Below are 26,237 nucleotides of genomic sequence, written 5' to 3'. Positions count from 1 at the left end.
AAACTAAAGACACTTGCAGCGGGGTTCAGATAGACCAACGTTTCAATGCCAGTAGCATTTTCGTCAGGGTACAGACAAACAGAAATACAACACTTACCCATATAGACTCCCCTCCCACACTGTCCGTGTCGGGGAGCCTATATGGGTAAGTGTTGTATTTGTTTGTCTGCACCCTGACGAAAATGCTACTGGCATTGAAACGTTGATCTATCTGAACCCCGCTGCAAGTGTCTTTAGTTTACACCAAGTGCCACCAACCGCATGCTGTGTACACATGTCCAACTTACCTTGGTTGGTCATTTAGAAGGGCACTGGCAAGCTGTAAAGTTTTTTCTAGTCAGCCGCATGATATATATATATATATAGATATATATATATCTTAAACATGACTCAGATTATGTGAACCATAACAACTAAATCATTTCCTTTCTAATATTCAAAAATAAAATCACGCTTTCCTGAACAAGGAAATAGGAGTTGCTCACATGAAAATCACAACAGTCACAATAAAGAGAATAGGGTGGCAGTAAGGTCCAACTACTAATCGTAGGTCATGTTGGAATCCTCTGTTTTGTACCCATTTTGCAATTTAGTTGTAGTTCTCTTTCAATGAAACCATTAACTGTAGTCAGAAACATAATTTCAGGGGGCACCAAGAATTGAAGTCAAGAATGTTATGCAAAACTAGTTTACCCATTAGGCCAAGAAGTGTAATTAATGTGTGAAACATCTGCTTTTTCTAAAGTGGTCAAAAATAATAGTACCAAAAATGTTACGTATGCATGTGATCTATAAACACAGGAGCAAAACGGTAATTTGTAAACATCTAGAGAAAGTCTTCAAATCACAAAGAAAATAAACAATTGGATTGCAGCATTTCCCCCAATATACAGTCTGTATAAAGTCAATGAAATATGTGAATATACCTGCTGAAATTATAAGACAATTACCTGGCCTACTAAACATTGTAAACAAGCTTTTCTCTACTGACCACTGCTTGTAGTTTAAGATATATTTTTGGTCTACTTTAACAAAAAAGAAAAATAAATGCACAAGACTTGGGGGTCTATGTACGAAGCCTTGGAGAGAGATAAAGTGATTGGAGATAATGTACCAACCAATCAGCTCCTGTCACTTGACAGACAGTTAGGAACGGATTGGTTGCTACTTTGTCTCTATCCACTTTCTCTCTCTCCAAGGTTTACCCCGGGCACTAAAAGAAATAGGCAACAGTCCAAATCTTTGTTCTGTAAATAGCACATATTTGTTTATATGCCATTAGCAAAAGGGGTGTTTGTATCTTGGTTTAATGCTTCCTTCACTTCTGATGGTAAAGCATCAAATAGGTGGTCTTCAATGACCAGTCCATTTTTCTTGAGAAGGCGACACTGTATAATTTGGAAAGGCAAGCGATCTAAGCAGTTTCCCTTCAGTTCTAGATGTGTGAGCTGTACTAGATGTCCTATTTTTTCTGGTATTGAAGCTATACAGTTTTGACCAAAGCATAAAGTTCTTAATTTGATGCATTTAAACAGAGTCTTTGGCAAGATGTCCACTTTATTCCCTGTAACGTACAAATGCTGAAGATTTTGAAGCAACCCAATTTCTGGAGGAATCACTGAAATACAATTATAGCCGACATCCAAGTGTCGGAGTTTCTGCAAATGGAAGAGAGCTGCGGGGAGCGACTCAAGTTTGTTGTTCGATAAATAAAGAGATTCCAAGTTTTTCACTTGTGAAATGGATTGCGGAATGCTCACTATTTTATTGTGCCATAATTTTAAACAGGTCAGTCTTTTTAAGTGCTGGAAACTGATCACCTCTTCTATAGTACGAATGCTGTTCAACTTAAGATCCAGCTCTTGCAAATTACCAAGACTGAATATAGCATGTGGAATTCGCTCTAGTTCACAATTGTGTAGTTCCAGCTCTGCAACATTCAGCATCTTTTTAAGGCTGTTTAGCACAACAAGTTTTGTGCCGTCATTGTGAATAACTAGTTTTGTTAGATGCGGAGCTACGTCTGTGATATTAGATGGTATTTTGGTCAAATTGCTCTTAACATAGAGAATCTTTAGATGTCGTAATTCTCTCAAAGACTCAAGTCCGATCATCTTGTTGTTCTCAGAGTTTAAATTACCCATTAAGTACAGCTCACGTAGATTTTTCAGCAAATAGACCCAGGCGGGTATTTCTGCAACATCAGTAAATTTCACATGAAGGCACTTCAAGTTGTCTCTTAGAAAGCTAAATGCAGTTTGTTCAACCTTAGCGGGGCAGTGGTAGAGATGCAGCTCTTGAAGAGCAGTCATCTGAGAAATTTTAGCAGGAATTTTAGCTTCTGGAATAAGTTCAAGTCTTAGAACTTCCAGATCTGTGAGTTCAAACACAGCATCCGGAACTCCAGAAAGCATGAAGAGATGCAACTCCTGTTTGTCTTGCACGTTTCGAGAAAGGTGCTGTCGGAGTTTTTCAAAGGTCCACTCATGGTTCAAACTAATCTCACGCAATTTGTTTTCACTAACCTCTGACAAGAAGACCCCAAAACGCTTGGAGTATAACTGGTCATACTGGTCTACCATGTGTAGAAGAAATGCAAAATCATTTTTGACATCAGGGATGTCACTGAAGCTGCTCTCCTCTCTCACCTTTTCAAATGAATATTCCTTCAAAGGTCTTCTAAAGAGCCAAAATAAAGTGTATATACAGACAAGACCATAAACACAAATAAGAGCAATATAGCTGATTAGAAGCTTCTTCAGCATAAATGCCATGTTATGTGTGCATTCAAACTCCTTATATCCTGTAAGGTGCTCCACATTGGGGGTGCAAACGTGTTTGAAACTTATTGCAGTTACGAATGTCAGGGTATAACAAAGAATGAAAATGAACTTTACTGTCTTGACAACCGTTTGAACAACATAGAGTTTATAAATTAAATCACTGTCCTCAACGTGAGTACGAAATTTGCGAACCTTCTCGAAGAGAGCTTTAGCTTGTTCCCCATCCTTTTTGTCCAAAATGGTCATTCCAGGCACCTCGACTACTGGTTTGTCTGCTGAAAACTTGATGCCAGACTTGCTGATCATTGGAGTACTAGGACTTGGACTTCCCTCCTCACTGCTGTTTGAAAAGTGCTTGCGGAGGGACTGGGCACCAGTTAACCTCTGTTTATTTTCCTCAGAGTCCTCACACGCTGTCTCAGAGAGAGCTTTTGTTGTCCATGGGGACTCAAAGCACTTGCCAAGTATGGAGACAAAATGTTCAATTTTTGAGCAAGTCTTTGGATATTTAAACCAGAAGTTGCTACTGACCATTAGAATAATTGTGTGTATGAGAGCAAGGTAGGGAAAATATTTTGAGTACCATGGGAGTGCCACATGATAGCACATTTGGTTGATGAAAATATACTGTTGATAATCCAGATTTGTTCGTCTCCCTCCAGGGTCTTTAGCTTCTTTGAGCTTTTGAACAGGAGGAGGAGTTGGAATTGCCAAATATTCGGTCTGTGTTACGAAAGGCATCTCCGCTTCAGCATCAGACAAGGCATTGTGCCATTTTTTATTCTCCTCTGTAGTAGCAGTAACCTCTTCATACTTGGAAGAAACTTGTGGATTGTTCTGTTCTGCTCTGCTAGCTGGAGTTGTTGAACATACAGCGGATTCTAACTTTGGTAAGCAAACAACTTGATCTTTGGTCAGTTGCATAGTGCCAGCAAAGATGGCTACCATCAGCATCACAGCCGCCAAGTAGTCCATGAAAACATCCCACCATGGCTTTAGAATCCGATATGTTGGCTGTATATCATTAAGTGACGCAACTTCTGAAAGGGTGAACATTCCTTAAAAAGAAGAAATAAATAAGTTAAATGTCTATAATTGCCAAATGTCTAACAGGTAATATTACAAATACTTTCCCATCACAGAAACACACATCATTCCTATAATTCTCAATTTTATTGATTGTACATTTGCCTACATAGTGTAACATGTCTAATTAAATAATACAAATAAATATATTAATAATCCTGTTTAATCCTGTTTAATAGAAGGCAGACCTTTATACAACCAAGAATGTAAAATATGCACATTAGGATAAAACAAGTATAAGCACTACTTCCCGACCTATGTGACACTGGTCACATTCTCCAGGTGCTTAGCTTGCAGATCATTAGACCATAAGATTTACAATCTTATACAATAATGCCTCAGGTGCAGTATACGATCGGGTTTTTATGGAGAGTTTCAGGCTTGGATGGGTGTGAGAGGCACATGCTCATCTGTAGGGATGGGGTGCAGCTCTAATGGCGCAACAGTGCGACTGGATCCATCACTTCCATGACATTCAGCAGCTTAGTTGACTGAGGGAATATATACGAGAGACTGGCAGTCAAGAAGCCGGCGGTCAGAAGACCAACAGCGGCATCCCAATGCTCAGAATCCTGACGGGCACGGTAAGTATCCTAACCCTCCCCCTTCACCCCCCAACCCTAACCCTCCCTTCCTGCATCCTAACCCTCCCACTTAGTGCCTAAACCTAACCCTCCCCCCTTGGTGCCTAAACCAAACCCTCCTCCCTTGTTGCCTAACCCCCCTGGTGGTGCCTAAACTTAACCCGCTCTGTACACAGCCTAACCCTACCCCCCCACAGCCTAACCCTAACCCCCCCTTTGGTGAAACTTAACCCTCACCCTCTCGTGGCCTAAAGCTAACCTGCCCCGCTATACTTACGTTCGGAATGCCGGCTGTCGGGATTCTGGTGTCAGCATCTCAAGAGATGTCGGGATATTGACCGCCAGCATCTTAACTGCATTCCTTACTGAGGCATGTTCCTATAAATAGTACCTTGTGCACCGGTTTCCAATGGAACATTGAAGACAACCCATTTTGTCTACAGTGGTATTAATTCTAATACATACATGATGATGTACAGTATGACCGTACGCGGTCAATATCCCAACCGGAACCCCAACACTTGTCAGAATCCCGGTGCCGCATCCCGACCGCCGGAATCCCGAAGGTAAGTAGCGCGGTTGGGGGGAGAGGGTTAGGCACTAGGGGGAGGGTTAGGTACTAAGGGAGAGGGTTAGGTACTAAGGAGGAGGGTTAGGGTAGGGAGAGGGGGAGGGTTAGAATACTGACCGACAAGTGTCTGTATTCTAACCGTGTCGGCATTCCGAGCACCTGCATCCTGTACCTATCCCGAATGTATGCTGTGTGGCATGTGTGACAAACATCTACAGTTTTCATACCTGTATGACTTATTAAAAGGCTCCAGTGTTTTTAACCTGATTTGAACTGTTACAAGACACAAACACCAGACTCTCGTATCTCTGCAGTGTCCTGGCAGGACATTAGTAGCTAAGTTCTCTACAGTAAACAGCGACTATTTACCATAATAATGAATATATTATTGCAAGCAATTCTATGCATAATTTATCTACTCCAGGTGCAAACCTGGAATCTGCAAGAACTGTAAAAAGAAAAACCCATCAACAACCAATAGAAAATAATACAGAATTGCCATACACAATGTAGGGGCAACATTATTAAAAATATTCTTAATTCTTTTTTACTGACTGTACAATTTAGTAATTTTGTGTAGTATAGTATATATTGCAAACAAACAATGTTTCCCCTACGCATTTACAAACACACACACACACCTTTCATTAGTACATTACTAGCTCTCCTAAATTCCCACATCGGCCAGAGAGTATTTACCTTATATTATATCCACCTTGATAGAGAAGATAGATACTATAGATTAGAGATGTGCGGGTTCGGTTTTACACGTCACATTAGCACAAGTTCGGATTAGTTCAGATTTATCTTCTTGGCTATCCAAAACACGCGAGAGCCGGACTTGTGCTAATGTGGCAAAAAGAACAGAGTAAAACCGAACCCGCACATCTACACTGGTGAAAACTATCTTTTGTTTTTTTCGGAGTGGGGTATAGGCAGAAATGTCTTCATTTATATAAAATTGTTAATAAAAACAGCTAACATATTAGTTGTAAGAAATTTTACAGACTTTCCGCATGTGGGCAGACTGCTCATATTCAGTTTATTCAGCAGATTTAAAATGTTAATGTGTAAATGTTACGTCGTGTTTGACCTCTGAGAGAACAAAACTCAGTGTGTGAACACCAATAAAAGACTTACTGTTAAATGGAAGGAGAGGTGCGGCCTGAACCCTTCTTGGTTTGGAATTAATATGAATGAACAGATGTTGTTTCCACAATAAATTACAATTCCAAAGCAATTCTAAACTGTCCTGTGGGAAGGACATTATTGCTCCCCGCACTCTTTAGTGACCTGGGCTGTATTTACCCTGTAGGAGGTATATGCCGAGACTACATGTTCAGGGGCAACAAAGAATTTGCTGGTTGCATTATAAGTAAAGGTCTCAATTCTGCTGAGGAGATGGTTTGAGCTAATAAGCAAAAAAGATTTATACATGTAAATCTCACAAGCGATGGTTAATCAGTCAACCCTATTCACATATATTCCCTCACAGAATGCACAATACAATTTTATTTTTACTTATCAAAGACTCATCAAAGAAATGAATATATAAACTCTCTGATCAAATGCAGAACGTAGCAGCAACAAACTAAAGATGTAACAAAAGGGTGTGTTGTAAATACCTTCTATATTTTCCCAAAACCTGAAGACGGAGCAGACTGATTTTGCATTTGCTGTTGGATCTGTCCTCATACAGTATGTGATTTATTTTCCCAAGCACACAAATCTTGCTTTCAAAACGACCAGAAAGTGAGGCAGACACATAGCGCCTGATTCAGAGGTGGACACAAATCCCGTCAAGACTGCGACTCTGAAAGCAGCTGTTCTGCGAAAATATGGCAATGTCGCAGCCGCTAGGATTTGTACAGAGTTGCCCATCGGTGGAGTCTCTGATCCGCCACTTGCATACAAAGATAAACCATCGGTTGCACCATCCATCCTCTGAGCAGACCTATGGTTGCACAGAATGTCACCAGAAGTCAGCGGCAGGAAGCAATTGTAACTGCGTACATAGAGTGAGTCACAGGCCTGCGTTTGATTCACCACTCTCCCAATACCTCCCAGAAACGTTCACCGACAGTATATCATTCTGCGTCCAAATCCGCATTGCGACCGCTATGGGTAATCCATCGGGACGCATGCGCAGTACAAAAATTAATCATTCAATCCACAAACATGGGCATTGCGTCCATAGACATGAGACCTAATACCCTACATTCTAGATGGAGGTGGGTGTGAGAAACCATAGGAGCAAATGAGAAATAAACATGAAAATTAAGGACGATGGATAAAAAGGGGGATAATGGGTGTGAGGGTCTAGGAAGAGGTGGGTTGTTTGAAGGATTTTATTTGGGGGCGAGGGGCCATTCCATGTCAAATCAACACACTTTTTGTTAAAAACCTCCCACTTTAAAATTTTGACAAACATTTTACATTAGCATTAGACCAGTGGTTCTCAAACTCGGTCCTCAGGACCCCACACAGTTCATGTTTTCCAGGTCACCCAGCAGGTGCACAGGTGTATTCATTACTCACTGACACATTTTAAAAGATCCACAGGTAGAGCTAATTATTTCACGTGTGATGCTGTGAGGAAACCTGGAAAACATGCACTGTTTGGAGTCCTGAGGACTGAGTTTGAGATCCTGTGGTATAGACTATTTCCAGAAATTTTCTGTCGGCACACTTTTTGAGATAATCATGATCAAAAATGTCAGTTTGAATTTGGAAAACGTTGCCAATGCGATTTGAACATATGCTGGTTGTGCATTTTTGACAGATTTTTGAAAACTTTACATATTTTGGAAACGGCATTGTATATTTAAATATTATTTTGTATTTTTCTTAGACTACATATACACTCTACATATACCAAATTGTATCAAAATCTGAGCTGGCGAGGTAAAATCAGTGTGTTGATATGACACGGAATGACCCCCAGGTAAAAAGTTCCATACATGGGGAAAGTCATGGAGACGGGAATGAGAGACTGTTATATGCAGGGAGAACAGGAGGAAATCTGAGGCAGAAGCGTATGGCATTGCTGAGGGCTTTGTAAAGTGAGAGTTCGCTGCATTCATTGCACTCTGGAGGTAATGGTGTGCCAGTGAAGGACTTACAGAGAGGTGCAGCAAATGGGGACTGGCTGGAGAGAGAAGATGATGGATTGGAGAAGATAAGAGGCAGGTGAGGGGGAAGACCAGTGAACAGAAGATTCCAGTAGTCAGGAGAGAGTTGAGTGGAGCAGGGTTTTGGTTACATCCTCAGTAAGGAACTGGCATAAGTTGACAATTTTCCAGAGGAGGATGAGATAGGAAAGACAGGAGTTGGATGGGAGGATAGAAGCTGAGGCCACAGCAACGGGCATGCGACGAATATGATGATCATAATGGAGATGCCGGATAAGTTCATGGGGAAAATATAATTTTGTTATCGCTACATATTTACTGGTGGGACTCACAAATTGGCAGTGGTTACAAAATGTGTGGCATTTGTGTTTTGCCCTGCTGAATGAGTACACCGCCTGTTTTTTTTTAATCTTCTCTAGGAGTGGTCTGCCACCAGAAAAATCTAGTTAACAAACAATGCACACAAGTAACATATATTGGGAGTTTTGCTAACTAGCCCAGCAGCTGTTAATAGCTGGTGGTCCTATTTCCCTAAAAAAAAAAAAGTTTGCAGGTCATAGCTTTCTGTAAATGCTTATTTGCTGGCATTTGCAGAAGTGGGACTATGGCAGGAGAACTAAAACCGTATCAGTTTACACATACATTTACATAGAACCTCGAGTCTGGGAGCTTCATCGGCAGAGAACCACCACAAATGGTTCAGCTTACTCCTAGTCCGGGAAAGAAAGCATAAATGATAGAGATCTAGTTGCCATGGCAACTAAATTTGTCCTAAACGACTAATACATGATAATATGTACATTTGATGAATGATTCTCATATGTAGTATTTGTGACTTGTCTATTGACACATGCCAAATCTACAAGCAGCAGAAACCTTTCAGCTTCTGTATATAAAAGCATTATAATTACATCTTACAGCAATGAAATTGTACTACTAACCTCAAAATAGCCAGAAATTAATCCCCTCTACTCATAAGCCTAAATAAGCAGAAAAGCACAGGTTGAGTACTATCTGAATGAGAACTCTATGAAATAAGTATAAACGTTTCTATATTCTCTTCTCTGTAAGAAATTAGTGTCAAGTACTTAAAAAAAAAAAAAAAACAGAATTGGTTTTGCATGCTCCCTTCAGGGTAAGTAATATGAAGACACTAAAGCAGGGGTGGGGATCCTTTTTTTTTGATCCACAGTATATAACATAATTTGCGGGCCAGTTGCAGGCCACGCCCCCTCCATGTACATCACACGGGGCGAGGCCACAATCGCCGGTGATTACAGCAATGCACGGATGCTGCAGGGAGCTGTAAGGGCAGAGGTGTGACCATCTGAAGCGTCCGGTGGCACTGCTGCATAGATTCTGGCTGCAGGGTGCCATTCTAGGCACCATGCTAGCCAGATGAGGCTAGCAGAAAAAAGCTCAGAGGGCCAGACCAAATTATTCCCAGCCCTTGTATGGCCCCCGGGCCTGAGGTTCCCCATCCCTGAACTAAAGTATAAATGAAGGACACACACCAAGAGACATACCAATACTGTACAGGAACATCAATACTTCTAAAAAAAAAAATTGCTAATAATTTGAATAATTTCACCCTAAATGAGCAATAAAAAAAATTTGCAGCCAGGTCTACTAATCCACAAAAAAAAAATCTTTAGGTTTGAAAATACAAATTGTCAAGATTTTCTTCAAACAGCCTTTCCAAACATTTTTTTTTTAGGTTCATTGGTACACAAATATTATTGATGCCTGGTTCTGCATGTATTTTAGTAAATTAGCCATGTTCACTGAACCTGCATTTCTCTGCAGACTCCAATGTTTGTTCAGGCTGCAATCACATTAGTCTGCAGTGTTTCCACAGCGTCATGTGACTACCATTGCAACCACAGTCACATGGCAATATGATGTAGGCAAAAAGACTTCATAATACGCCTCTGTTGCTCTGCACTGTTTCTTCACATGGCATGAGGAGAGTCTGCACCTGTGTGTGAGACTGACCAGTGGTGTCACAAGGGGGGTGCGGGCCGCACGCAGGTGTCACCTGCCGAGGTGACACCAAGATGCTGGCTCGCCCTCAGTGACAGGAGCCAAGTGCTGCACTGTAGCATTAAGTGCAGCACTCGGCTCCTGTCACAGTCAGGGCGGGATGTACTAAGGTTGCGGTGACCGTTTCTCCAGTCACCGCAACCTTACTAATCGCATATGTACTAACATATGCGATTAGTATCGCAAAGGACAGCTCTTGCGATAAGAGCTGTCCACTGCGAAGCAGCCAACGCCGGGTGAGCGGGTCTCCGTGGGACCCCGCCCCCTCCAAGCCCCGGGAACTTCCTGCTGGTGACCTGTGCAGGAAGTCCCAGGCTCCACCTCCTCCTCCCTGTACCCGGAAGATTAGAAGGAGGCGGAGGACCCAGGAGGAGCACGGCCGGCGACCATGGAGAGTCAGGTGAATGGGTGTTGGGCGGCGAAGCGTCGGGTGCAGTAAGAAGCCTATAGGCTTCTGTAGGGTAATGCCAGGTTTTTCTGGCATTACCCCTCACAGCATTAAAAGGGTGGCTGGGGCTTAGTACATATGGACTATGCGGTAAAACCCCCGAAAACCCCGCCCTAAGAGAGAGAGAGAAGGGGGCCCCATGTACATTCCCCGCCCGGGGCCCCCCTCCTCTTTCCCCGGCAGTGAACCGACAGCAGCACTGTAGCAGTAGACTCCAGGCACTAGTCTGTGCCCAGAATTTTATGTAGAGCTACTTTGGCCGATGTAGGACTTCGGAGAAGTGTAAAAAAGTATGGGTACGAGGTGTGCAATGTTGCAATGTGGGTCACCCTGAACCCAGCGTGTGCACCGCACACCCTGCACCCATTAAAGACACGTCCCTGCACACAAGGATAACCAGGCTTCCAGCAGGTAATAGTATATACAGGTGAGGCACGATGGTGTAGATAGGTAGAATGACGGGTGAGCACCAAGCCTGTGCTGAGAAGCAGCAGGTGCACGGGAACAAGTGCTACAGACCAGGACTAGGAAATGTGGTAAAGACAAGTTGTACTGGCAATGAATGAGCGGGTCAGTGGAACATAAATAGAGTCTGGATAGGCTGACAGAGTCATGTGGTCAGTGCAAGTTCAGGACTGGGTAAGATGATCATGCGAGGTGAAGCAATATGGCGGCGCCCATGCCACGCTGCAACATAAGATTCCTGTCAGTAGGATTCCATAACAGGATGACCACGCGGGGATAGGGATTCAGGAGCAAACCATGAGGAGTAGCGAACGCGATGGGTAAAATATAGAACTGCAATCTGACATATGCTAGGACCTAGTCTTGCTAAAAGTTAATTTATAAAGTAGCACATTATTTTGTATATAGCCTAGTCCCACTAAACGTTTACTTGCAATATGCGCTGTCCCTGCACCAAACTATTACAGCGCTGCTATTTCTGCATACTTCTTTGTATACTGTCTTAAGACTACTTTACTGGCTTTGTAATTATTGTGCTACTGAAGAACGATGGCTGCTACACCCTGGTTTAAAAGACATACAGAGATTTGTATCATAGCTTCTGCTAAATTAGTATTAAAATGGAAAGAGAATATGCAAACATGATTTAAATTGATTGGAGTTCTGTAATTTGCCTTTCATGACATGGCACTATATCCATATGAGGCACAGAATATGGTTTGTAGTAATCTCATCTGAAAGTCAAGAAATAATTTAGCAATGGGGTTCAGAACCTCGGAGGACAATTAATTTTGATCTTACGGATATCAAACAGAAGCAATGATTTTGACGCCTGTCATTAGACCCTTGCCGGGTTTAGACAGTCGGGATGCCGACGGTCGGCATTTAAACCATCGGCATCCCGACTGCATACAGTTAAAGTAACCGCTTCCTGCTTTTCAAATGCATGTAGATTCCCAATGGTGTGTAACAAGCCTGTTCCTTAGGAATACAGCGTTTGTCAGGGGGATACAGTGTGGCCAATGGCAATCTATAGCCAGAGAAGAGAAGCAAATGTTCTGTTTTTGGTATAATGGTGCACAAAGAGAAAAAGGCATATGGAGCAGTCGTAGTAGCTTGTCGTCACTCTCCTTCCTAGACTGTGGTCTTATACTGACACCTAAACCTGTTCCATCTATCCAAGAAGCTTCATTGGCCAATGTTTTCCTACTGTATGACTGTGCCATGGTTTGTTGCATAGCAGCTTACACTGCTTAACAAAAAAAGTGTACCAGGCATGGTTGTAGAGACCAAAGTAGACTGTAAAGTATGCAAGTCTTAATTTCGTCATCTGGCTGTAGTAGAAGTGCTTGCCAATGATGAGAATCATTATGGCGAGTTTTATATCATACACCCACTAGTCCATGTATTTTATCAGCAATGCATGGTTAGTTTTCGGTTTGCCAGCTTCCTAGCCTTTGTATGTATGGGGGGCATTGAATAGTGACCAAATATGCATTTGTCAAAAAGGGATGAAGCAGAACAAAATAAAAATAAAGAATGAATAGACACTTTACACACTAGAGTAACTGGATATGAAGCAGAAACTAGGGGGTACTGGGTACACTAGACCAGGGATTCTCTCCCATCCCCCCCGTACAAAGGTGAAAGGTTTGTGTGCTTATAGGGGTCTATTCATCATTACATAAATATCACTTGTGATAATTAGGTTTTTAACTCGCATTCATCACTGATTAAAGTATCACTTCCAAAAAGCTGCTTTTTTTGCGGAGTCTGCTTTTCGGAAAAGTGATACTTTTCCCCATACACCTGCCATGCCCTAAGGATTTCCCCGCTGCAGTCTGTGCCCCTCCCACGCTGCAGCCATCATCTGTGGCACTGCTGTGTGTAATCCCCACCCTCTCCTCTATCTCATCCCTCCCCCTGCTGCTGTGTGGTGCTCCCCGGTGTCAGCTCTGTCAGCCGACCGCCCTGTGTACTCTCTCCTTCCCCTGCTGCAGTGTCCCATAAGGTTTCTACGATGTCAGCTCTGTCCTCCATTGTGTCCATCAGCTGTCCCCGGCGCCCGGTCTGTACTCACCTCCGCCCGCCCCCCCCCCCTTCTCTCACCTGTCTCCTCTCTTCCCGGAGCGGCACAGTGGACTGGAGGAGGATCGCAGGCAGAAAGATGAGTAGCACACAGCCGTGCCGTGCCCCGGAGCTCTAAGCTCCCAGGCCCGTATTCAATTTGAGGCGAAAAGTCCAGACTTTTCATCTCCTTCACCTATTTTCCAGGCGGAAAAGTATCGCACGCGTGTCCGCTATTCCCCGTATGCAATTCCAAAGTAGGCGAAATCGGGAACAGGCGAAACTTTGATCGGCGAAAAAATGCGGGAATTTTCAGCAAATAACTGTAGGACCCCCCCTAAAGATGTCCAGACCTGGGGGGATCACTATGGTATGAATACCTTAAAATCGCTACAGACAAATAATCGCTGTCCAGACAATGGGCCTGACTCAGACCCACTCGCGAGCGGCTGTCCGCTCGCAAGTGGGTCGATGGTGTGCAGTGCGCATGCGCACGACAGAGCTCCGTCGTGCGCATGCGCGAGACGCGACGAGCGAAGGACTTTCCTTCGCTCGTTGTGTCTGATCAAAGGGGGCGTGTTGTCGAAGTTGATTGACAGCACGCCCCCTTTGATGGGCGTGCCGGGGGCGTGCCTCCCAGACGGGGGTGTTCCCAAGGGAACGCCCACCGTCAGAAGCCGGCCCCACTGACATCACTAGTGATGTCAGTGGGAGTGATTTTGGCTCTGATGGAGCCAAAATCACTCCGGGCCTTGCGGTTGAGAAACTCAACTGCAGGCTCCGGCTTGCAGTGGCGATGGTCGCGATGGTCTTGACCATCGCGACCATCAACCTGCACGCTCGTATAGGCTGTGGGTGGTGACCCACAGCTATACGAGCGTCCAGGAGGACGCTCCATAATTATGGAGGTGGGCCCTGATTCAGAGCGAGCGCTCTGGTCAGAGCGTCTGGCTATGAATCAGGGCCAATATCCCTTAATCGCTATACCCAAAATGTTGCTATTTAGCGCTAAAAGAAATAATTGCTTTCCAATCCAATTGTGGTTCCAAAACACAAAACGTTATATTGCAATAAAAAAAGAAAGTTACACGCTTTCATCTAACACAACTAGAGCAAAAAGCAAGTAAATACAAAAGGTACAAACAAATACATACGCTGGCGCTCTGGAGTCCAGCACTCGGCCATCAATCCTGAAGCCTGCAGTCATCTAGTAAGGGAAAATGACTCCCTTACAGTTCACAGAGCCCTAGCCTATATACCACACAGATCACATATACAACAATAGAGACGAGCTGGCATGATTCCACTGGTTCTTGCTCCTTGTCATTCTGTTCATTGGTTAGTTCATATGGTGTCATCAGAGCTATGGATTAGCTTTCCAACTGCTCCTTTGTGTAGGTTTCCCTCCGAAGAACTAATAAAGAAAACACTACATACAGAGATACATTCTAACCTATAATTCATATCTTGCGAACGCCTGCTGCGATCTCCTTGCCGATAGAACCGAAGATCTGCAAATAAACAGGGTTTTAGAATGGTACCAAACATGACATGTCTACTAGCTTCTATACCGTAAATATCATATACATACATTTCACAACATAATTATTCGCTAATAAACCTCTAATATCACGTTTAATGTGAAGGAACCTTTTTATAAGTTATTGTATGTGTAAATGTGAGAATATTGTGTAAAACTACACTGCAAGGTGTTACAAGCAGCAAGGTTCACTTCCAAGTAGGGGGAGACCCACAGCTATTTACTTGGTGCCTTAAAAGTCTACTAGCTCATGAAAGCCTTTAATTAGCATTTAGACCACTTCCTTTGAGCATACTAGTCTCTGTGCACATGTTTAATTATTTGTCACAGGCATATGTTTTGAGAGACTCCGCATGCTAACACCGACAGACATACACATTAAACCCGTTTTCCACACTCTAAGTAATATAAACATATATTTGTGCGTATACGAATTGCGCTGACACAGAGTAGCGTCCAAGCAATTCGTCAGACCATAGAAGACTAAATCGTCAGATAATAATTGCAAGCGATCATATCCAATTATCCGACTTCGACAGCGGGTACCCCCGGTTTTGCCTGCAAAAGAAAGTCGGGTTTTTAAACAGCCGCGGCAGGTGTTTTTTTCCCCGACATTGAAGAAGTGATGCAGAAGAGCACTTAGCTTTTTTTATTTTATTTTTTTTTAAAGTGGTCCCATCAAATTTGGGGTACTTGCAAATGGGTACTAGCATATTTTTAAGTCCCTAAACTATTTTTTTTTTTATTAAATTCAGCAAAAAATGCACCAGCCGCTACTCTGTGCAATGAAGAAAACACCTGTCGCATATAAGGGAACCCCTGTGGATTTAAGTTGTCTATTTTAGAAGTGGTTTTTAGTATGTTTTATTTTTTCACCCCCAAAAAAAAAAAATTAATTTTTTTTTGGGGGTGTCCCGATTTTTTTTCTTATTATTTTTGCACATTTCATTTTAAGGGGCAATTCCCAAGGGTGCAGACTAGTTTTTAAAGCCTGCACCCCTAAACCCCAAATCTGCACTTTTTTTCACCTGCTAAAAAGGTAATTTAAAAATTATCCCTGTTTTTTAAAATGACTTTTCACACCATCTACCAAAAAAAACGTGAATTTTCGGGAAGTATGCCTGGGACCCCTCTAAAGATGTCCAGACATGGGGAATCACTATGGGTACCCCAATTTTTGCATGTTGAAGGAAATCAGGGTTTGTAATAGCCACGGCAGGTGCATTTTTGCGGCTATGAAGAAGTGGTGAAGAATAGCACTTAGATTTTTTTTGGGGGGGGGAAATAACTATTCCTATCAAATTTGGGGTACATGAAAATGGGGGTAAGCATTTTTTTAAGTCCCTAAAGTTATTTTTAAATTTTGCAAAAATGGACCTGCCGCTTGTCCCCGCAATGAAGAAAACACCTGCTGCATACATGGGGACCCGACCTGAATTAATTTAGATAATTTGGCACTTTGTTCCCCTATTTTTTTTTTAATCCCCACAATTAAATTAGATTTTTCGGGGTGTCCTAATTATTTTTAAACTTTTTTTGATGCAGTTTTTTTTAAAATGACACTCCCAGGGGTGCAGACTATTTTTTGTAAGCCTGCACCCCTAAACCCCAATTCTGCACTTTGTTTCGCCAGCAAAAAGCTGGTAAAAACTTATCCCCGTTTTTTTTATCATTGACTTTTCGCACCAGCGAAAAAAGTCAATGTAATTGATTACGGGGATAATTCAAAGAGGCGAAAATGACATCATCTGCGATAAATTATCGCTGATTCCGAAATTTCGCCTCAAATTGAATACGGCCACCAGAGTTAAACACAGCAGGGAGGGATCTGTAGAGATCCCTCTGCTGGCTGCAGCGGCTGCCTTGTAAATCTTCACAGGCTGCTGTGCAAACTAAAAAAGGGTCTGGAGAGACAGAAGGGGGGGGGGATGACTGGGGAGCCAGAAAGGGGATGACTGGGGAGCCAGAAAGGGGATGACTGGGGAGCCAAAAAAAGGTGCTGGTTGATGAAATATGTGGGCTGGCTGGGTATCCGGCGGTGGTGCATGCCCAGACACAGGCTCCCTGTGTCTGGGCAGAAAAAATACAGGGAGTATTGTGCCAGCGGGATTCGCAGGGACAGAGCTTTATCGTAAGCTCTGTCCCCACATACGGTTAGTAAATCCAAGTGATATTTTAAATGAGGATTGTAGTAAATAGGGGCCTCAGTCACTGGATATTTCACCAGTAATTATTAGTGATTAGTGGTTCGGTTTTACTGAAAACCAAACACATCCGGAACTTTGAGGCTCAGAGTAGAACCGACTCCTAACTCCGGTCTTCTCGCAAGTTCGAATCTTGGATTTCAAAAATGGATCTTGCCTATTTTGAAGTGCATGCAAGTCTTGTTATTTTAGGTGCCATTTCACACAGGAGAGGGTGTGGGCTGTAGTTCATGCTCCCTTACTACATACTAGTCGCCAGTAGAGAGAGTTGTAGGGAGATTGAGTGGATGGGAAGCGTGTAAAAGACTGCAGACATCTTTGTCACAGTGTATGTTTGTTTGTCAGGCACTAGCTAGCACCTGCAATCCAGTGCAAACAGGTTCTTGTGTATGTTTGTTAGAAGTGAACTTAAAGTGAGATTCACTTACAACTATTTTTCATAGATGTGCTATGGGTCTTTTAAACGGAGGATGGACTGGGGCTCCAGATCAGCCAGGGCATTAATCTCTGTGTAGGCTCGAGCGCAACAGGGTTGTGGCCTCGTCGCACTCCGTCCTCTCACAGTATCCCGGCCCAGCAGTGCGTTGGGAGGCGGAGCTGCTCACCCAGGTTTCAGTCCAGACCAGCTAATCAGGCCATCGGCCCTTCTGGTTTTTGCCAGATGGCCAGTCCGGCCCTGCTGCCATGTGTTGTGCCGCTGCTCTGTTGCTTAGTTTAGCCAGCCAGATCACTGCAGCCTGTGGCCAATATTGGGGAAAACTATATTGTGAGCTGTGAGGTGGTCCAAATTGTCTGGAAATGAAAGTTATTGATGTTAATAATACTGCTAGAACATAAACAGGTCCAAATTACATGATCTTCGTTGTTATTTTATCAAATTTTAAAGAAATCCAAAACCAAACCAAAAACACTCGTGGGTGGTCTTGCCAAAACCAAAACATGATAAGGACTTAAATCCAAAACACGGTGATCTGCGCACATCTATAGTAATTATATAGGGAGATGGTAAATCACAGACACAACAATATAGACTACATACTTCAGTATATACTATTCCTAAATATACTAAACAATGTAGCATGTTGACGAGCATGGTCTGGAACTGGCCATGCGTACATTACACAGCCATAGCAGTGAAAACATTAATATTAGTGAGATTTTTGTAAAACAGTCATGAGAGAAATAGAGCATTTTATTTTATTATAACTTCACATTAACAACCTTCTGTTATAACCCAAATCAGCTGGGAGACTGAACAGATTGTACTGTGCCCAGACCTTATACTCAGCAGAGGCACAGCAGGAAATCAAAATAAACTGTAGCTTAGGGAACATTCATATGTAGGCAGTAATAGTCCGTATTAGTCTTGAAATATTTGACCAATGCCATTGTAATAACTAGAGCATTTGAACTTCAATTAAACTGTAATTACGGTAAATGAGAAACACAAGTACCCCCCTTGGACGCATCACAGTAAAACCATCTCTAATAACATTTCAGCTTCAGGGCAAATCATTTCATAATAGATAAAATTACTGAATAAGTAATTACATTATAACAGTTGCAGATTCTACAAATAGATTGTTTTATGGGAAAAGTCTGATTTATTTATTCACACAACTATTAAGAAAAATTAAAATTTTTCTTCTCTATGGGCTCAATTCAACGCAAACTGAATAGCGCCGGAAAGGAGCTACTGGAGCTATTAAATTCAGCTCGCTGTTAAGCCCGACTGAAGGATTTCTTCTCGCATCTCTCCTGGGGCGATGCTGTTTTCTGCCCTTAGTGCGGCGGAAACAGTATCGCGCCGGGCACTTATGTCAGAGAATGCCGGATCCAGCGACTAAACACCATGTTTAAGGCACGAGAACGGGCATTCTCCAACATAACAGCACGCTGAATTGAACAGCTCCAGGAGCTCCTTCCCGGCGCCATTCAATTTGCGTTGAATTGAATTGAGCCCAATATTAGATTTAAATGCATTGAAAACAGTTCCAGCAATTTCCGCCTTGGTATATTCAATATGAAATAAGGTGAAATAAAATTGAAGCAGTAACCTTTAAAATATTCATGCTAAATACATTTGTCAAGTAATTGTATTAACCATAATTGGCTTCATAACTAGGAATATTGCAATAAATAGGTTGTTTACAGGCTGAAAATTTTTATAGGAAGATTTAAAAACAAAAATTACAAAAAAAGGGGTTTATCCCAATTTGACAATACTGCACTTAGGTTCTGATTCACCCACCCAGGTCACTAATGAGGGGAGGTCTCTCCCTGCCTTGTTCCCTAGAGCCAGAAGGACTACACAGATTATGCAGAAGCATTTGCTGTAACCAGGGCTGTGGAGTCGGTAAGCAAATCCTTCAGCTCAGACTTCATCCAAAATGGTCACAAACTCTGATTCTGCTACTCCACAGCCCTGACTATAGCAGCAACAGCAGCAATAACTTTCATCTGGTCCTTAAAGTAAATAATCTAAGCAGGGGAGTTCTCGTATGCTGGGATCTGCAGTGACAATCTCTGTGGGACATACAGATAGAGGGCCTGATTCAGCCCGCTCGCGAGCTCTGAGCACTCGCAAGCGGGTCGATGGTGCCCTAGTGCGCATGCGCACGACGGAGGGAGCTCCGTCGTGTGCATGCGCGAGACCCAGCTAGCGACGGGGAAGCCGTCGCTCCGGGTCTCGCACCAAAGGGGGCGTGCTGTCGATGGTGAGTGACAGCACGCCCCCTTTGGTGGGCGTGGCTGCCAGACGGAGGCGTTCCCATGGGAACGCCTACCGTCTGGGTCCGGCCCCACTGATGTCAGTGGGAGTGATTTTGGCTCTGATGGAGCCAAAATCACTCCAGGGCTTGCGGTCACCGAGACCCTACCGCAGGGTCTCGTCGCAAGCCCGATGGTCGCTATGGTCTTGACCATCGCGACCATCATCATGGACGCTCGCATAAGCTGTGGGTGGTAACCCACAGCTATGTGAGAGCGTCCAGGAGAACGCACAAAAAAAAAGAAAGAAAAAAAAAAACGCCCTGATTCAGAGCGGGCGCTCGTTCAGAGCGACCGGCTCTGAATCAGGCCCAGAGTCAGGGTGTTACCTATAAAATGAGTACCCGAAATACAAATATATTTTTTTTGTGTGCACTTTGTGAAAGACAGAAATCTATTATGAATATATGAACTGCCACTCTCCATGTGTGAACATTAAAGAGGTCCTGTACCCTTGCAGCATCATAAATGTACATAAATTCACTAATCACATTAATGATAAAGGGTAGACCCACTGTGGCGTTCAACCGCACTATTTATTTCTTAACTGTATGGATTCATCAATATTATATCTTCAAATAGCCAAAGAAATCAAATGTATGTTTGTTGCCTTTTATTTAGGCCTTCTCTTTGATCTTCAAAGAATGCTTTTAAAAAAAACTTAAATGCATTAGAGTCTGGCAAAACACCATTTGTTCAAATTCTATATAAAATGGAGCTTAACACAGTAATGTAAAGCAACGATCCTTGGATAGATCTGAACATACGTAGTTTTGGGTGGGTTGGATAAAAAAGGCAGGCCTGAGAGTTAGGGTTCTGTTATTTATATTTATTTTGGGCACAAAAGCCTCACACCTCTATTTTAACAAATTAACATGCATTTAATTGTGTGCGTTAGGTAACCAGGGTTATGATTCTGACTCTGACCACCACTTGTGCACAAAAGTAATGATATGATGTAAGTATGACCATGTGTCCTCAAATAACATTATATTACTAAAACAAGGCTTGACAAAACCCTGCAGCAAGGAAGCCAGTGCGCATAACTGTTGGAAGTCATGTACATTAACATCAACAGATGCACATCTGCCATGGTTCCTTAAATAAAATCCTGCTAGCTCTGAGAGGTCACGGTCTGCCTCCTGGTATATTCATTATTTTCAAACCTGTACTAAATAAGAACTAAAATGAGAATAAAAAAGGTCAGAATTCAATTGTTTTAGAGCGCCCGATCTCCCGTCTAAAGTGACGGGAGATCGCGGGGCGCTATTCAATTGATGTAGAGTATGACGCTGATCGTGCCCATAGAGGTCGGGTTTAGCCACGTAAAACGACTGCCCCTGACCACAGTGCTGGGCACGATTGCGAAAAATGCCGTTTGGGTGCCCAAACGGGTCACTTTTCGCCCATTTCAGCTCGCACTCCCCTGGGGGTGCGAGTTGAAATGGAGCGCCAACAGCTGATTGCACCTGACAGGGGCAACAATTGAATAGCTCTATCCAGCGTAAAGGGGGCTGGAAACAATAGAATTCCGCCCTAAAAGCAAATGTACAAGCAGGGAAACAGGTAGGCAGGATATATACAGATGATATCTAAACAAGACATATGAAGAGAACCGTTCTATTTCTCACACTTTGGAACACTGTGCAATTTGTACCTTTTCCCAGAGCTGGACGTGTGAATAAAGTTTAGGGTATGACCCATGTAATATTTGTGGAGTATGTTTTTGCACATAATATTTATATTTTGATGAAATGCTAGCTTGGTATCCCTCCAGTCAAAATCCTGCACTTGCACGTTATACATTGCATTAGGAACAAGTTAGAAAAACAGAATATGATTCCAAAAATATTATCTTACATTCTGACACATGACTATATAAAGACAGAAAGAAAAATCAGACCAGATGGCTATATGGTACCTAACAATGTGTGGTGTTTATTGCATTTATAATGTCTTCTCACAGTGGTGCAAGTTCAAATAAAAACAGCAAGCTTTGCTTTTAATTAAAAATGCAACAATCAGCTTTACATGAGCCACGACTTCCTGTAGTATAAGCCGCAGATAAAAATACTGTAAAAGGAAATGGAAACCACTTTGTGCTGTGTATCTGAACGGCAGGTTTAGAGAAGTACCATTCTTCAGTTTGAAGTACATTCCATAGACTAGCACAGTGTATTTTGTATTCCATGGAACATATATTTTGTTATTTAAATAAAATGTTCCGCCGCGGCAACGGTTACCATTCTTCACGATGTGACACAATTACCTGTTTCGGTATTTTGGCAAGTACATATGAAGCGTTTACAACTCCCTCCTCCCCCTTACCCAGGCTAATGCATAGTGGAATTATGCTTCAAATAAGAATTTAAAAGTGGTTTGGGGTTGAATTCAAATTATAATAAAATTGCAAAGTTCAGATCCCCAGAGAGTCTCCCCAAATAAGTAGATCACCAAAACCACAGGTAAGTTGATGAACTTGGCTGAAAATATCTGAATAAAAACCAAGAGAGCGCTTGGTGTCAGTGTCACTAGTAGCAATAAGTAATGAAAAATACCAAAATACCAATATTATCATTCTTTATTACATATATATTTATTTGATTGTTTTAAAATATTCTTAATATGTCTTATTTATTATTCATATGGTCCATTTTTCTTCCCCAATATTCAACAGTCAGTTACCTTCAAGAGATTGCCATTTCAAGAACACATATATATTTTTTCTCCTTTAGGACATGTTATGTGTTCTAATACATGAGATATTTCGAATATGTGATAGCAATCACGTGGAACGCAGTGTCGCACGTGGTTGCGCTCCAACATTATGTCCGGGTATAACAAGTGATCTAAGAGTAAAGCTCATGTGACGTACGGAGCCACACGCAGCTAGCGATTGACGCCAAGTGTGGAGAGCAGCGCTAGCTGCCACTGCGTTCCACTTGGACTTCCTGGTTGATGGGTGTTATTAAACCCATCTAATTATGAAGGGGTTGAAGGATGAATAGCTCTTTTTAATTAAGTAATTACTTATTAATATTATTTTTACTGAACATTATTGAAAGGTTTGCCTCCTATTAGTTTTTATTTTATATGTTACACATGATGTGTTGTTTTATGATTTAATTGATTAATTGAGTGCACCAGCGAGTAGTTGACAATAATGGAAGGCACTATTTAAAGATGGATTGGACACCTTGACAAAGCTGCACATTAGCAGTGAAACACGTTGGTGGAGTCACCCTGCATCTATTGACAACTGAATTTTGGCACCTGACATAAAACGCAAGCACCTGTGAGTTCCTCGTGACATCATTTGGAGTTGGGATTTTATCCTCATCACTGTATGCCTGGCCAAATCATCTGTCTCAAAGACTGTCCAATCTGCGTTGGAGTGTACCTCAGTGTGGGACCATCGCTAATTTGGGACACATCTAGAGACTATACATCAGCCGGTAACACTAACATTATCCCTGGCGGGACATTTATCATATACGTACTCCACAGTAGTGCTTGGACTATATGTCTATTTATTGGTACATCAGGGTGCATTGCATTCTATTTTTGCTATTTCTATCATAATATGCTGATATATTTTGGACTTTTTGTCCTGCATGTTTTAACGTTTTTATGATCATTTGTGTTCAAATAAATTGTACCAGATTCTCAAGCGCTGCTACTGTTCATTTTTGTTTGCTATCCTTAGAGACTAACTATCTCTATTAAGCAGCTGCTTTGGGTTACAACTCATTACAGCGCCCTCTCTATATTCATTTATAGTTTTTTGCCATCTAAATACCGACGCCTATCATTAGCCTCACGCCGAAATCCAGATGTCCGGCATACCGAATGTAGGTAAGCCGGGCGTCGGGAGCTCTTAGCCACAGGTGGGGGGGGTAGGTTTAGGGACTCCAGGGGGGACTCAGGGTCAGGCAGTCCCCCAGGAGGGTTAGGCACCGCCGGGGGGAGGTTAGGTTTACCTATCCCCCACCGGGAGGGTTAGTTTAGGCATCCCTGGGGGGAGGTCATGGTTAGGCACTAGGGGGGGTGGTTATGGTCAGGCACCAGTAAGGGAGGGTTGGGGCCTTCCGGTGTCGGGATTTAATCTGCCAGGCTTAGGTCCGGTGGTGTTACATACAGATTCCCCTGGCGATGGCACCGGCCCGTTATACAGCGTCCATTGCAGGAGGTCTGACCTTGCTTGCTGCTATCAGACACCGGTGCAAGTGCAGAGGGAAGCAGACATATTTTTCAGTAGCCAGTTCATGTTCATGAATAGACGCACGCACGTGCGAACGCAGCCTTGCGAACCAACCTGAATCAGGCCCAGAATGTATTAAACTAAACACTCACATGCTGCCTGGGTCCTGCAGACTGACACTGACACTCTCCCAGTCACAGAGTACAGCACTGACAGACTGTTACAGTCAACTGTCAGTGGTGGATCCGATGCCCAATCACATCTGCCTCACTGACAGGGCCGTGCTTTGATGTCGGCTGAAAGTACGTCCCTGATGCACCTGTATTTTTTTCAATGGGCTTTTACTACCAGTGGCTTAGCCCCACCCCCCTCTTCATCTCCTTTACTATTCTCAGTGGGAGGCACTGCTCTCGGTGCCTCCCAAACAAATTTGACTCTAATTTCCACTGTAACAATGAATAGAATAATATAAAACAGGTACTTATTACACAGAATGTGTGTCAGAAGTTTCTTCTTTGTATTATTTTAATAATTGACAGGGGAATCTGACTCCATGTGCCAGGTGTGTGGTTATGGAAGAGCCACATCCAAGTCAGCGTTCACAGTGATTTACTGCAAAATGTAAGGCTTGTACAATGCTATTAAATGGTTCTGACAATGAATCCCCATGTTTATAATGACCCCACAGCCACATAAAGTTTACTTGCTTTCTGGTGTATTGCATTTTACCTTAAGGCCTGCTATTATCAGCTTAATCAATCCTTTACAGTAGTGCTTAGCAGCTGCTCCTTTCTGAATGTACATTATATAATAGTTTTATTGCCTTTATTAGATAAACATTACCCTCCAGTAACACACACAGATGTAAAGGTGCCTACACACATGGCGATGTGCTCACGATCCAACGTGTACAATTTCCCCCTGAACTCTCCCCCAGGAGCTCCCCGGCAGTCGTGGGCACGAAAAGCTGCCAATTTGACACACGATCTATCGTGCCTCCTAAACTATTAAGTGCATTGCGATGTGAGATTGTCAGATCTGCCCTACAGCACGGCAGATCTGAAGATGCGATGTGCGACCTGCGGGGATGCGCATCGCATCGTGATCGTGAGTGGGGACTCACGATTTTGGCATATTTTACATAATTTGTCGTTACGATGCGTCGGAATCGGCCAGATCGGGTAAAATATCACCATGTGTGTAGATACCTTAAATAAGGGGACCAAATACTGTTAAATACATAACTCGTGTAGAACAGCAGCTTAATGCCGTATTGACAAAATATAACCATTTGACAAACTACCGCCATTTAATTGAATAATTGAGGTTGGCAGATGACCATGTAAAATTACCTAAATGATAATGAACTCATCAATGTACTCAGGGCCTGATTCAGAGCCGGATGCTATTTGCGCTCCCTCGTTCAGAAAAAGGGTCCGGCTATTTAAATTGAGCGCTCGCTCTTTGCGGTCTGTTGACGCCTCTATGTCTGAGCGAGCGAACGAAACATGCGCTCACTATTTTGTAAAGACGCCCCCTGGCCGCTCGCATCCTGCGTCATCTCCACTATTTATTTGATTAATCGAGTACATCGAAAGGCGTCTGAACTGCTCGCAGTGCTTGTGGTAGGATTTTCCTACCGCAATCATGCGAACAGTTCAGGCTAAGAAACAACAAAGTGACGTGGTCGATGACGCTGCTTTGTTAATTATGCACACCCTTAAAACGCCCGTTTTGACCGTTTGGCATGCCTGCGTTCGGATCACCACTCCCCGTTTCAAGCACCTTCCCCTGTTACCACCCACAAACGCCTCATCCTGTCACTCAAATTAGCAGGCACTCGCTATTTTGCGAGCGCTCGATTTCCGACTGCACTGACTGGTTGGCGCATGCGCATTACGACCCATATGCATGCGCAGATGTGCGAACATCACTCGGAGCGAACGAGCGGCCGCTTACGAGCGGCTCTGAATCAGGCCCTCAATTCATTGCTGGGGGGATGACATGTTGCCACTATGGGATCTATTGCCCCTAAAGCAACAATTAGGAATATGGAAACAGGTGGAATGTTACAATTGAGACATATGGTCACGAGTATGCTAGACACACACCCTAGGTGGTCCTAGACACCACCTATGTGTATTTTTTCACTAAAATAGCCAAATACATTTTTAAATAGATGTAGAGTTTTTTTTTTTTTTACAAGAACACATTTCTGGGGACATTGAGCAAATCACAGCTAAAGCCTACTGTACTTATTGCCCCATTTTTGATTCGTTAATTACAGCCCATTTTCCCATTGCAGTCATGCCATTAAAACGTGTTATTCCAGAACCATGAACAAA

At 42.9% G+C, this 26,237-nt stretch overlaps 1 protein-coding gene across 1 annotated transcript in view; it reads right to left on the bottom strand.

Annotated features, from left to right (window-relative positions):
- Positions 1-300: 300 nt before the first annotated feature.
- LRRC8D (leucine rich repeat containing 8 VRAC subunit D) overlaps positions 301-26,237 on the bottom strand; it is a 62,149-nt gene continuing 36,212 nt past the window's right edge. Inside the window, exon 2 of the mRNA XM_088481961.1 lies at positions 301-3,841. Coding sequence (XP_088338087.1) covers positions 1,269-3,839 — 2,571 coding nt within the window. The 5' untranslated portion in view covers positions 3,840-3,841 and the 3' untranslated portion in view covers positions 301-1,268. The remainder of the gene's footprint in view (positions 3,842-26,237) is intronic.

Source organism: Taudactylus pleione, unplaced genomic scaffold (assembly GCF_031769625.1).
Source record: "Taudactylus pleione unplaced genomic scaffold, aTauple2 ptg000017l, whole genome shotgun sequence".
NCBI classification, from domain to species: domain Eukaryota; kingdom Metazoa; phylum Chordata; class Amphibia; order Anura; family Myobatrachidae; genus Taudactylus; species Taudactylus pleione.
Note: the sequence above shows the minus strand (reverse complement) of the source record. Positions and strands in the feature narration are given on the sequence as shown.